Source organism: Theropithecus gelada, chromosome 15, assembly GCF_003255815.1.
Source record: "Theropithecus gelada isolate Dixy chromosome 15, Tgel_1.0, whole genome shotgun sequence".
Taxonomy (NCBI): Eukaryota; Metazoa; Chordata; class Mammalia; order Primates; family Cercopithecidae; genus Theropithecus; species Theropithecus gelada.
In genome coordinates, this window is record NC_037683.1 from 8,473,619 (window position 1) to 8,487,219 (window position 13,601).

The 13,601-nt window shown below is 57.3% G+C and overlaps 1 protein-coding gene across 1 annotated transcript in view; it reads right to left on the reverse strand.

The window, feature by feature from the left end:
• Positions 1 to 13,601, reverse strand: part of HMCN2 (hemicentin 2) — a 170,188-nt gene that overhangs the window by 32,598 nt on the left and 123,989 nt on the right. The window contains exons 62-76 of the mRNA XM_025360526.1: positions 12,229 to 12,372; positions 11,985 to 12,144; positions 11,774 to 11,898; positions 11,224 to 11,407; positions 10,064 to 10,161; positions 9,379 to 9,645; positions 8,828 to 9,018; positions 8,294 to 8,375; positions 8,055 to 8,191; positions 7,337 to 7,478; positions 7,089 to 7,233; positions 5,742 to 5,869; positions 4,683 to 4,839; positions 3,667 to 3,788; positions 2,076 to 2,240 (exon numbers count right to left, since the gene is read on the reverse strand). Of these exons, the coding sequence (XP_025216311.1) occupies positions 2,076 to 2,240; positions 3,667 to 3,788; positions 4,683 to 4,839; positions 5,742 to 5,869; positions 7,089 to 7,233; positions 7,337 to 7,478; positions 8,055 to 8,191; positions 8,294 to 8,375; positions 8,828 to 9,018; positions 9,379 to 9,645; positions 10,064 to 10,161; positions 11,224 to 11,407; positions 11,774 to 11,898; positions 11,985 to 12,144; positions 12,229 to 12,372 (2,247 nt within the window). The remainder of the gene's footprint in view (positions 1 to 2,075; positions 2,241 to 3,666; positions 3,789 to 4,682; positions 4,840 to 5,741; positions 5,870 to 7,088; positions 7,234 to 7,336; positions 7,479 to 8,054; positions 8,192 to 8,293; positions 8,376 to 8,827; positions 9,019 to 9,378; positions 9,646 to 10,063; positions 10,162 to 11,223; positions 11,408 to 11,773; positions 11,899 to 11,984; positions 12,145 to 12,228; positions 12,373 to 13,601) is intronic.

A 13,601-nucleotide genomic window follows, 5' to 3' on the forward strand; every position in this document is an offset into this window, starting at 1 on the left:
ATTACTGCCTCCTCTCCTCCATTTATCCTCCCGACCTTAGCCTTGGTTACTCAGTGAACACCATTTTAACCTTCCCAGACCACAGGCTGCACCTGGGCAGTCAAGTGACGAGGGTTGTAAATTGTGCTCCGTGGAACCCTGGGGGCCTGCTGGGTGGGGGAAGGGAGCAAGGCCCACTGCACTCTGGCCCACCCGCAGCCTGCCCCAGCCCCAGCTGGAACCAGAACTGTGTTTTGTTTTACCTGTTGAACTTTGTTGTTACCACTTATACTTATTGGAAAGAAGTTTTTGTTTTGTATTTTGTTTTGAGACAGGGTCTCACTCTGTTGCCCAGGCTGCAGTACACTGGTGCAATCATAGCTCACTGCATCCTTGAACTCCTACGCTTAAGCAATCCTCCCACCTCAGCCTCTCAAGCAGCTAGGACCACAGGCATGCACCACCACACCCGGCTAATTTTTTAAAATGTGTTTGTAGAGATGGGGTCTTGCTGTGTTGCCCAGGCTGGTCTCAAACTCCTGGCTACAAACAGTCCTCCTGCCTCAGCCTCCCAAAGTGCTGGAATTATAGGCACGAGTTCCTGTGCCCGGCCTGGAAAGAAGTTCTATTGCTTCAGAAGAGTTTGAAAATCACAGGTCTGGCCAGTGGTTCCTAGACTTTAGGATTTCGCTAACCAACTAACAAACAAATTTGGAGACTCTCCATAAAGCTTCCAACATTTTATTTTGACAAGCAAAGACATTTAAAAAATCACCAAGTTAGGCTGGGCGCAATGGCTCATGCCTGTAATCCCAGCACTTTGGGAGGCCGAGGCACGCAGATCACAAGGTCAGGAGATCGAGACCACCCTGGCTAACATGGTGAAATCCCGTCTCTACTGAAAATACAAAAAATTAGCCGGGCGTGGTGGCGGGTGCCTGTAGTCCAAGCTACTCGGGAGGCTGAGGCAGGAGAATGGTGTGAATCCGGGAGGCAGAGCTTGCAGTGAGCCGAGATCACGCCACTGTACTCCAGCCTGGGCAACAGAGCAAGACTCTGTCTCAAAAAAAAAAAAAAAAAAAAAAAAAATCACCATGTTAGGCCAGGCATGGTGGCTCACACCTGTAATTCCAGCACTTTGGGAGGCTGAGAAGGGCAGAGCACCTGAGCTCAGGAGTTCAAGACCAGCCTGGCCAACATAGTGAAACCCCATCTCTACAAAAATACAAAAATCAGCCAGGCATGATGGCAGATTCCTGTAATCTCAGCTACCTGGGAAGCTGAGCCAGGAGAATCCCTTGAACCTGGGAGGTGGAGGCTGCAGTGAGCGGAGATAGCGCCATTGCACTCCAGACCGGGAGACAGAGTGAGACTCCATCTTAAAAAAAATCACCATGTACTATTATCTTAATATCATCAAGAAAAGGAAGTTTCAACACCAAAAGATAATTTCAGAATAAAGGAGGATCTTTCTGATGGGATTAAACTAGGTTTACAAAAACTCCCAGGGAGCTGTTATTTTTCTTTTTCTTTTTTCTTTTTTTTTTTTGAGACGGAGTGTTGCTCTGTCGCCCAGGCTGGAGTGCAGTGGTGCGATCTCCACTCACTGCAAGCTCCACCTCCTGGGTTCACACCATTCTCCTGCCTCAGCCTCCCGTGTAGCTGGGACTACAGGTGCCCGCCACCACGCCCGGCTAATTTTTTTTATATTTTTAGTAGAGACGGGGTTTCACCGTGTTAGCCAGGATGGTCTTGATCTCCTGACCTCGTGATCTGCCCGTCTGGGCCTCCCAAAGTGCTGGGATTACAGGCTTGAGCCACCGTGCCCGGCCCTATTTTTCTTATTTCGCCATGAAATAGCACTTGTATGCCAGAGGGTCTTGGGGAACCACTGATGGGTCTCAACACTGCAGAGCATGGAGGAGAATATGGAGCTCAGAGAGGGCGAGAGGGTCCTCCCAGGTCACACAGCCAGGAGAGGCAGAGCCAGGCCAGATTGTTCCATCCTGTTCCACCACGTGACCTTCTTTCACCCCCTCTGCCTGCTCTCCCAGTCTCCCATCAGCTGCCTCTCTCTGTGGATTACCCTTACTTACCCGATGGTGAGACACGATAGCCGCTTCCCCGAGCTCCTAGCTGGGCACCTGCCTTTCTCCAGGACACGGTCGGAGCTGGTATGCCCGTGCTGTGACATGTGAGGACCACGGGTGCCATCATGGTCACGGTGAAGTCTGTCTGGTCGTCAGCAATGGTGGGGGGCACTGAAACCCAAGACAAGGCTTGAGGCCCTGCCGGCGTGCATGGGGAACTCATGGCATGGGGCCGGGGGTAAAGCCAGTACACAAGGTGACGTTAGTGAAAAAGGGCCAAGGAGTGAGGTGGGGCAACAGAGGTGGAAGTCACATTTGTCCACTCAGCAAATCCTTCTGGGCACAGGGCTATAGTTTTTTTCTTAAAAAAAAAAAAACAGGCCGGGCGCGGTGGCTCAAGCCTGTAATCCCAGCACTTTGGGAGGCCGAGACGGGTGGATCACGAGGTCAGGAGATCGAGACCATCCTGGCTAACACGGTGAAACCCCGTCTCTACTAAGAAATACAAAAAACTAGCCGGGCGGGGTGGCGGGCGCCTGTAGCCCCAGCTACTCGGGAGGCTGAGGCCGGAGAATGGCGTGAACCCGGGAGGCGGAGCTTGCAGTGAGCTGAGATCCGGCCACTGCACTCTAGCCTGGGCTACAGAGCCAGACTCCGTCTCAAAAAAAAAAAAAAAAAAAAAACAACAACTGTATTTTTTTCAGAGATGGAGTCTCAATATGTTGCCCAGGCTGGAATGCAGGGGCTAATCCCAAGTGTGATCCTACTGCTGATCAACCCGTCTTGACCTGCTCTGTTTCTGACCTGGGCAGGTTCACCCTTCCTTAGGCAACTTGGTGGTCCCCCGCTCCCGGGAGGTCACCATATTGATGCTGAACTTAGTGCGAACACCCAATCAGCATAGTGCACTATAGTCCAGGACTCCCTGGGCTCAAGCGATCCTCCCGCCTCAGCCTCCTGAGTAGCTGGGACTATAGGCACGTGCCACTGCCAGTGGGATACAGCTTTCCTTAGAGACCCTGGCCTAGTAACTTCACAGGGGGTAACTCGTGGGTTTCCCAGTTGAAGTAGAGGAGGCCAGAGGAGACCTCCAGGGGGAATGGCATTTAACCTGCGATCTGAAGGGAAAGCAGGTGCTTGCTGAGTAAGGGGAAGCGTGTTCCTGTACAAAGTCCTTGAGGCAAGGAACAAAAAGCTGAGCAGCTCGATTAGACCCTGGAATGAGGCGGGTCTGGCGTGAACTGAATCTGGGGGCTTGGCAGGGCCAGACCACACAGGACCTGGTGTGCCCGGCTGAATTCTTGCATTCTGTCCTGAGGGCAGCAGGCAGCTGTGGAGGGAGGGATTTTTAATGGGGGTGATGACAAGGTCAGATGTGAATTTAGAACATTGTGGATTTGGGAGGGGCCAGGAACTGTGCCGGAGCTGGGGTTATGTCAGCAGTGACCCAGGAGGATCTGAGAGGCCTTCCTGGAGGAGGTGTCCAGTGCAGCGCAAGAAAAAGCCACACAATTCCCTGCAGGCAGGGAGAGCCCCCAAGGGCGGGAAGGCGCTGCCCCCACCCCAGGTGTCCCCCTCCACCTCTGCCCTGACTCACCATGGACGGTCACCTGGTAGAGCCTGCGGGCCTCGCCCACCTCATTGCTCACCACGCACTCAAACTGGGCTGAGTCCTGGGGGCCAGGGGCCGCAAGGAACAGGGCGTTGGAGGGCAGGAGCCTGGGGCGGACAGATGGACGGCCAAGTGGCTGCTGGGCTGACAGACCAGCTGTGGCTTTCTGGCTGTGGGGGTCTCATGCCCATTTCCTGTACCTGACCTCCAGCCCTGACTCTAGAAATGGCTTCTAGAAGTTTCTACCCCAAAGGTCTAGCTGGCGGATTTGTGAGTGATTTTCATTTTCATCCCTGTTTCTCTGTAACCCTGCCCATTTGTTACAATAACCGTCTACGATAACTTCTGTAAGAACCACGACTTTAAAGCGGCTCAGAGTCGTAGTTACTGACTTCATTTTCACTAAGTCTAGGTTTGTTACATTGGTTTTCCAATTTTTAAAAATTGACTTTTTTTTTTTTTTTTTTTTTTGAGACAGAGTCTGGTTCTGTTGCCCAGGCTGGAGTGCACTGACACAATCACAGCTCACTGCAGCCTCAACCTCCCAGGTTCAGGGGATCCTCCCATCTCAGCTTCAGACACCCACCACCATACTCCGCTAATTTTTAAATTTTTTTGTAGAGATGGGGTCTCACTATGTTGCCCAGTCTGGTCTTGAACTCTTGGCCTCAAGTAATCCTCCCACCTCAGCCTCCCAAAGTGCTGGGATTACAGGTATGAGCTACCACGCCCAGTTCATGTTTTGTTTTTAGACAACGAGTGACTCTGGTGGATATAAATAAAGCCCAGCATGTCTCTGCTTAGCTGTATGTCCCCAGTGCCCTCACCCCTATCTCAGTGTGAAGACTTTCTGATCCCCAAAGTTGAGACACAAGTTCTGGTCCTGACTCCGGTGAGACCTGAGCACACCCTGTCCCATCCCTGCCCCATGCCCCCATGAGACGAGAGTGCCTCCCCACCCCGTGCGTCTCAGGAAGTCACCGCAAGGTCCAGCTCGTTACCGGTAGGCGCCCTGCTGCAGGCGGAAGTCCAGCTTCTGTCCATCCTTCCACCAGACCACCAGGGGCTTAGGGGAGCCGCTGGCCTCGCAGGGCAGCGAGGCTGGGGTGTGGGCGGTCAGGGTCAGGTTGGAGGGGCTGGGGGCGATGGCTGGAGGCTCTGGGGAGAGCGCAGTGGTCAGGAGACAGGTGCAGCTGGCACAGGGACTGGGGGCTCTCTGAGGCTGTGCCCAGGGGCAAAGCCACTGCCTACTGTCTTCCACCCATCCCTGAGGCAGCACAGAGGGAGAGGGCAGGAGAAAGTCCCAAGACAGCGCTTCCAACAGGCTCCCAAAACTGCGTGTTCTGGGCTTTCCACATCCCTGAGCCCGGCACCCCCTCGCTGCCTTTCCTTGACTGAGGCCTCCAGGCCTCCACTCCCTTAGCCTCCCACCTGAGGCCAGGGCCCGCCAGAGCAGCCTCACACAAGCTGATCCATTTGAGGGGGAGGAGATTGGGGCATCTGAGTCTAGTGATTTTGAATTTTATCCTTTCACATGTTTTACTTTTTTTTTTGTACACAGAGTCTCACTCTATTGCCCAGGCTGGAGTGCAGTGGTGTGATCATGGCTCACTACAGCCTGAAACTCCTGGGCTCGAGTGATCCTCCCACCTCAGCCTCCCAGGCAGGTGGAACTACAGGCATGTGCCACCAGGCTTGGCTAATTTAAGGATTTTTTTTTTTTTTTTTTGGTAGAGATGGGGTCTTACTATGTTGCCCAGGTTGGTCTCAAACTCCTGGGATCAAATGATCCTCCTGCCACGGTCTCCCAGACTTGTTTTACCTTTTGTGCATGCTTTCTTACTTAATCAAATCACTGTTCTGTTATGTAATATATGCACTAAAATACATCTGTGTCCTTTGAGTGTGCATGATCACAACTTTTTACTAATGGGCTTCATGGTCAAAAACATTTGCAGACCATTGGCTGTTGGCTCCTGACAGCTGGGGTGACCCAGAAACTAAGCAGGACTGGACCCCGACAGGGACTGGACACTGAAGGCCTTCCCCAGGCCACCTACCAAAGACCCGTAGGTCGCGGCCTTGGCGATCGGATCCAGCAGAGTTGGATACCAGGCAGAGGTAGTGGCCGGCGTCCTGGGCAAGGACTGGCTGAATTCTCAGGGAACCCTCAGGCAGAACTTCGAACCTGGAATGGACAGGGGGTTGCCGTGGAGATGGGCAGGCCAGTGGGCCTGGAGCAGAGCTGTCCCTAGCAAGACCCTTCCCTCCGCCCCCCCTTTCCCAGTGAGAGGATGCTGATATGGTTTGGCTCTGTGTCCCCACCCAAATCTCATCTTGTAGCTCCCATAATTGCCACGTGTTGTGGGAGGGACCTGGTGGGAGATGACTGAATCAGAGAGGCAGGTCTTTCCCATGCTGTTCTCATGATAGTAAATCAGTCTCATGAGATCTGATGGTTTTAAAAACGTAAATTTCTCTACACAAGCTCTCTCTTTGTCTGCGGCCATCCACGTAACATGTGACTCGTGCCTCCTTTCCTTCCACCATGATTGTGAGGCCTCCCCAGCGGTGTGGAACTGTAAGTCCGATAAACCTCTTTCTTTTGTAAATTGCGCAGTTTCAGTTATGTCTTTATCAGCAACGTGAAAATGGACTAATACAGATGCTAACTTTGGAGGTCAGAGTCTTGCACCTATGAGGCCAAGGTCAGGGGGTCAGAGCCATGAGCAGCTCCCCACAGCCCAAGCCAACATTGGAAAGATGGAGAGAAGGGCTGCTTTGGGCCTCCCCGACACCCTCCTGGGCCTGGCCTCTCCTGAGACGCAGAAGGAGCAGCACCTTGCTCTTCTTGAGAGCAGTCCTGAGATCTGAAAAGTGCCCTTCCCAAGGGCCATGTCTGTACCGTGCAATCCCGCCCCTGGCCACAGTTGATTGGATGGGGGATGGACATATCACTCAGGCTGGGCCAATGGCATTCTGTGCCCTGGGAATTTAGAGTGGGGATTCACAGACAGCTTCCTCGTGAGCTGAGGAGCTGTAAACCTGGGTGAGGCTGGGGGCTATGGGGTTGTCAGGGCGTGTGTTTCTCCCACGTTCACCAAGGAAGAAGGCAAGAGAGAGAAAGATGAAGCCCACACAGAGAGAAGCTGAGAGAAGCTTTAAAACCATCAGATCTCGTGAGACCCACTCACGCCACTCTACCCCGCCCCATCTATCAAGGCTTCTGATCAAGTCAAACAAGCAAGAGACCTTCATGAGTGGTGGGCCTGTCCTTGTGTTCTGAGACGCCCCACGTCCTGATGATAAAGTCACTTTTCTGCTCCAATTGCCCAAGTGGGTTTGGTTTGCAACCCACAAAGTGGCACCTGAGAGCCTCCCCAAGGCCCACCCCTTCCCTCTCCCACCTGGGGCTCCTGGGATCCAGGGGTACCCCGTCCTTCCGCCAGCTCACGAGGGGTGTGGGCACACCGTCGGCCTGGCAGGGCAGCAGGGCTGTCTGGTTCACTGAGACGTTCACTGCAGGTGGTCCCGACCGGATGGTGGGCACCGCTGGGAAGGGGCACAGAAGGAGTGGTGCTGGGAGCTGTGGCTCTAAGGGGGTGGGCAGAGTGGGGTGGGGTGGGCAGGGTGGGGTGGGGCGGGCCCTACTCACTGTGGATCTCCACGCGGAAGGCCACGCTGGTGCTGCCTGCAGCGTTGCGGGCTGTGCAGCTATAGTCGCCGCTGTCAGCCGTGCTCAAGGCCTGCAGCTGGAGGAACCTGCCCTGCTCTGGAAACTGTGTGTGGGCGTCCTCCTGGAGATCCCCGCCAGGGTGGAGAGACCCTTATCAGTGCCCAGCTGCTCCCGGCCAGCCCCCAGCACCAGACGTGGAGGACTGAGGAACTGGTGAAGCTGGACAGTGGCTCTGTCCTTCCAGCCTGACCGCAGGCCCTGACTGTGACCCGCTGAGGACCCTCTAAGGAAATGCACTCCTCTGGGAGGAAATGCATCCCCTGTCCCTGGAATTCCTGTCAGAACACCCACAACCCTGAATCCACAGCTGCAAACTGACCCCATTTGAGGGGTGGGCACAGAGAATCTTGGTCACCAGCCCAGGCCACACAGCCGCTAAGCATAGCTTCAAGGAACCAGGGGGAGGACACTGGGTGGGCCTTGGAAGCCCTGAGTGACCTGAACCTTGCCTCAGTGTCCCCATCCATAAAATGGGAGTGACAATGACAATGGGGGGTATGACACCCGGGCTACAGGGTGCAAAGTGCAGCTCAGAGCAGGCCCTTGGCACCTGCTCTGGATCTTGGATCCAGCCAGGTCAGGTCTGGGGCCTGAGAGGGACAGAAGACAGCACCCTGGGGCCCCACCTGGCGCCCACCTGCAGCACGATGCCATCTCGGTGCCATGTGATCTCGGGCGCTGGCTCTGCCTCCACTGAACACTCCAGGACCAGCTGCCCCGGGGCCAGGCCAACCACAAAGCGGGGGCCTCGGGGCCCAACAATGTTTGGAGGGGCTGGGAAGCAGGTGGCACAAGAGGACGTGAGAGGTGGACTCACCCCTGCCACGAGCCCGTCCTGCCTCCCGGCCCTGCCCCCACCCCACCCCCACCACCTACCTTGAACCCTGACCCGGAAGCTCTTCTCGACTGCACCTGCAGGGCTTTCAGCCAGGCAAGTGTACAGCCCGGCATCCCCAACCTGGAGATGGAGCGGGTTGAGCAGCTGCCCCTGGCCCCTGTCTGCCTGCCTCCCGATCTGGTTTCTTTCTTATGCCACAAGGGACCCAGAATTCAAACTCAGCCCTGCGAGGTCTGCCATCCACCTTCCCAGCCAACCCATGCCCTCTCCCTCCATCTCACTGTTGCTTTAGGGCTGGTGCGATGCCTGCCTCTTCCCAGAAGTCCCCCTTAACTGCACCAGCCCTCCTCTGGCTTAGATGGGGTCACCTGGTTTTGGCATCAGCCTGGGCCCTGACCCTGCTGGGAGCTCCCAAGGGCACGGCTTAGGTGGGTCACCTCCACACCCTCGTACCCCACACAGAGGAGGAGCTTCAGCCAAACCTTGTCAACTGCCCACTGGGTCTGGGGAACCTGCAGTCCCTCCCCTCTCCCCCAACCCTCAGCCTCACCCCCCGGTGGCAGCACCGGTACCTGCACACTCTCCACCTGGAGCACCCGTGTGGCTCTGCTGCTGTTCTCCAGCCTGGTCAGGGCCTGCCCGTCCTTATGCCAGGTGATGTTGGGCTGGGGGGTGCCCTGGGCCTCGCAGAGGAGCTCCATAGGGGCACCGGGGGTCAGCGACAGCTCTGTAGGCTGGCCCGAGTCCTCAATGTGAGGGGGCTCTGCAAGCCACCATGGAGGGGAACACACAATTGACACACGTTTCCAGGATGATACCGCACTTGAAAACGCGTGCTGAGTCCGGGGGCTCTGCTCCCACATTTTGGTGGCTCTCGTTCTTGCATCTGCCACCAAGGTTTGGTGGAAAGAACCCAGGAGCACAGCCGTGGGAGAATGAAAGCCCGGCCACCCACTACCCGCAGGCAAGGAAGGTGAGAGGCATCCCAGCCGGAACCAAGTTCCCCAGGTGGCAGTCCCAGGCCTCCAGGGGACTCACCTCCCTCACTGCCCTTCCCATTGCCCCCAGAGTCCCACCCTCTCCCCTGAGCCCAGAGAAGCTGGCCAGAGGGCAGAGGACCCACCCACGACGGTCAGCTGGAAATGCCTCCTGGCTTCCCCGGCCTCGCTCACGGCCACGCAGGAGTAGGTCCCCGAGTCACCAGCCCCCACTGTCTCCAGCTGCAGGCTGGGCCCCTGCTCAAGGCTCTGGGACAACAAGGGCTCCCCGTCCTTCATCCATGACACGAGAGGCAGGGGAACACCCCGGGCCTCGCACGGGAGTTCCACTGGGGAGCCACGAACCACCATCACCTCATTCTGGAACTCCACCGGCTCCAGGACAGGGGGCACTGTGGAGGGCAGAAAGGTGGGCAGGAGCCATTTTATTCCAGGACTCAACTTAGACATCACCTCCGAAGCCGCCCTGGTCCCCCAAGGCCAGGTGAGGTGCCCTCCTCTGTGCTCCCACAGCATCCTCTCCGTCTCCCAGTGTCACTAGTTCCCTGGAATTGTGATTGTCTATTTACAGAGCTGCTTCCTGCACTGGCCTCTCTGCCCCCGCCTATCCTGGGCATATCAGAGTGCCCATGGCTACTTGTGAGGTGCGAACGGGCAATCCAGTGCGTCAGAGACTGAGCCGCAGTGTCCACTCTCCTTGATGCCCCCAGGGCCCATCCTTGGTTCCACCCAGATGGGCAGGGGGGCCAAAGGCCTTGCTTCTCACCCACCAAGGCCAGAGACCCCCTTGCCCCACCCCCTGCTCCATACCCTGCACCTGCAAGGTGAAGTTCCTGTCCGCCATGCCAGCTGGGCTTGCGGCCACGCAGGTGAAGATGCCGGCATCTGCCAACTGCACCTGGGAAATCCTGAATCTCCCGAGAGGAGAGGGGGAAGGAGAGAAGAGAAAGGGAGAGAGGGAGAGATAGGAAGAGAGAGAGGGAGAGAGACAGGAGAGGCTGGCTGTGTGGAAAGATTTCCTCCCTTTTCCATCCTTTGTCTCCCAAGAACTTGCTGGCCAGAGCGGGCAGAGTGACTGAGCCCAGCCTTTGCTTAAACTCTTTTTTTTTTTTTTTTTTTTGAGATGGTGTCTCGCTGTGTCGCCCAGGCTGGACTGCGGTGGCACGATCTTGGCTCACTGTAAGCTCCGCCTCCCGGGTTCACGCCATTCTCCTGCTTCAGCCTCCCAAGTAGCTGGGACTCCTAGGCGTCCGCTACCACACCCGGCTAATTTTTTGTATTTTTAGGAGAGACGGGGTTTTACCGAGTTAGCCAGGATGGTCTTGATCTCCTGACCTCGTGAACTGCCCGCCTTAGCCTCCCAAAGTGCTGGGATTACAGGCGTAAGCCACCGCGCCCGGCCTGCTTACATTCTTTACCTGGGTTCCTGGTGCCCCCAGGATAAAGCCTCCAGCTGCCTCCACCCCTGCTGCCTGCTGCAACCCATCTCCTTCTGAAGCCAGACCTCCTGGTTCCCAAATTCGGCAAGTTCCGTGTCCCACATGGACAGCTCGGCTCCTCTTCCTCTACGCAACCCTCTTTGCCCTCAGAGTTCACTGAAGTCATCTCAGCTCACTGGCTTCACTGTCTGTCCTCCCACTTTCTCTCAACCCCTTTCACCTCAACCACCCCTCCGCAGCTGCTCTTGCCCAGTCCCCAGGGACAGCCACAGCACCAAAGCCAACAGTCCGTCCTCAGGCCTCGTCTGAAACCTGACTTCTCCTGCATCTCCTCCTATCCTGACCACCTCCCCTTCCCTGGGTCCCTGAGACCCATCCTCACATTAGCAGCGGGGGCGCAGTCCACACTCGCTCTGGGATGGGGGGTGGGTTTTGCTGCCAGTCCTGGTTTCTAGCACCTCCCACTGGCTGTCAATCCCCACATGTCCACTCTGAGTGGAACAGCCAACGCCTGTGTGCCATCTCCCCTACCTGAGGGTGCGGCCAGAGCCGTGGAGGAGGGTGCGCTGGGAGAGCGGGAGGGGCAGGCCGTCCTTGAGCCAGCTCACATGGATGGGCGGGGAGCCCCGTACGGGGCATGCCATGGTCACCAGCTCCCCAGGCCTGCTCACCAGGGCCCCCGAGCCGTCTGCTCCCTGCTCAATGGTGGGAGGAACTGGGAGTGGGTAGAAAAAAGAGGGGTAATGAGGAGGTCTTGGGAGGAAAGTGGGCTCCTCCCAGGGAAATTCCAGAAGTGGAGACCTGGACTTCCACTGCCAGCAACCACAGTGGTCTCCGCCCCTCCTGAGGGACGAGGCCCACTGCGTGGGGGGCACAGCCACTCCCTGACTCTCTTCTCACCTCCCGAATCTCCACTGTACCCTGGGCTGGCATTATTGTCCTCTAGTTTGAGGATGGGGCACGGAGGCCCAGGGAAGTGAGACCCGTGGCCCAGGTCACAGTATGGGCTTTGCTCACATGTCACCTTATCTCCCGCGCCCAGGCCCACGCATCGCCCTCCAGATGCCCCTGGGCTCCTCACCCAGCACGTTCACCGTGTGCAGCCTGGCGTCCTCCCCGGCTGGGTTGTGGGCCACGCAGGTGTAGGCACCCGCGTCCGAGGCCCTCAGGCCTTTTAGCACCAGGGAGCCACCATCCAGGTAGAACCTGCCACAGGGAGGGAGGGCCGACGGCAGGGGCATAAGGTGAAGTGGGCTCTGCCGCCTCTGGGGAGGGCATGGGCCAAGTCTTACCGGAGGTGGGGGCCCATGTCCTGGCCCAGCGGGCTGCCGTCCTTCAGCCAGGCCACGTCCGGCAGCGGCTGCCCATCGGCCTCACAGTCCAGCCGCACCTCTTGCCCTTCCAAGATGTGGTGCTCCTGCGCGGTGCCCGAGCTCCGGATCCGGGGGGCCACTGAGGCAGGGGTGCAGTGAGGCCCTGGGTGACGGCAGGGGCTGCCATGGGAGTGGGACAGGAGGGTGCAGGGCGCAGACCTACCCAGCACTGCTACCACGAAGTCCTTGCGGGCCTCGGCCTGAGCGTTCTCAGCCACACATGTGTAGGTGCCTGCCTGGGTCGGTTGCAGGCGGCTCAGTTGGAGGCGTCCCCCCCGGGAGACCACACCATGCACCACGCTGCTCTCTGTGGGACAGAGGGGGACCCCTGAATCCCCCAGCCCCTTCTTGTGCTCCTAGAAAACTGAACCCCACAGAGGCAGAGGCTCCTTCTTATATGTCCCCACCTTCCCCAGCCCAGTCTCTGTTCCTTAGAATCCTCCCTCATTTCCTCCCACTTGATACAGCTCTTCCCAAGAGACCCTCTCCCTTCAGCATCCAGGATTTGCTCTCGGGCCCAGCTCTCACCTCCCATCCTCTCCCTCCCCGCCCTGACCCTCTACCCCATCTATCAAGGTTTCTGCTCAAGTCAAACCAGCCCCTCACTGACCCCACACAGGTCACCCTGGGGCCTGCCCCTGGGCCTCTGCTCGGGCTCCTCCCACTCCCGGCCTTCAGGCCTCCCCTTTCATTCTCTCCAGCCACACCCCTGCCCAAAGCCATCCCTAACTGCCCCAGCCTAGGCCGATCTCCCTGCCCAGATCCTCATGGGTCCAGCCAGCCTCTCAACACAAAAACACGAGCAACTGCCCTGTGCCTAGCATGGAGCTTAGGAATCAAAGATGAGGGCAGCTCAGTCCCTGTCTTCAAGGAGTTCACAATGTATCGGGGCGGGGGCCATGAAACAAGGGGACCCAGTGCGGACAAGCCCCGTGAGCCCCTGATGGAGCGGGGGAACCTGGGGCACAGGAAGGGTCGGGAGGGCTCCCGGAGGTGGTGAGTCTCCGCTGAGATGTGAATGTTGAGCAGGAATCAGCCAGTGGGGAGCGGAGGTGACCACGGAAGCCTGGGTGGGTATTCCAGGCAGGGAACACAGGTGCCAAGAGCTGGACATGAGAGGGGGCGGGGCCTGCAGCCACCTGACCCGAGAGAGGTGACAACGCAGGTCCACGCAGAAACACGAACACGGAGGTTCACAGCAGCACTGAGCATCTTAGCCAAAAGGTGCAGACACCCTAAATGCCCATCAACTGACCAGTGGATGCACAAAATGTGACACAGCCACACGATGGAACATTCAGCCACAGAAGGGAATGAAGAGAAAAATTTAATTTTTAAAAAGAATGAAGCACTGGCCAGGCACGGTGGCTCACGCCTATAATCCCAGCACTGTGGGAGGCCGAGGCAGGTGGATCACCTGAGGTCAGGAGTTCGAGACCAGCCTGGCCAACACGGTGAAACCCCATCTCTACTAAAAATACAAACATTAGCTGGCTGTGGTGGTGCGCACCTGTAATCTCCGCTACTCAGGAGGCT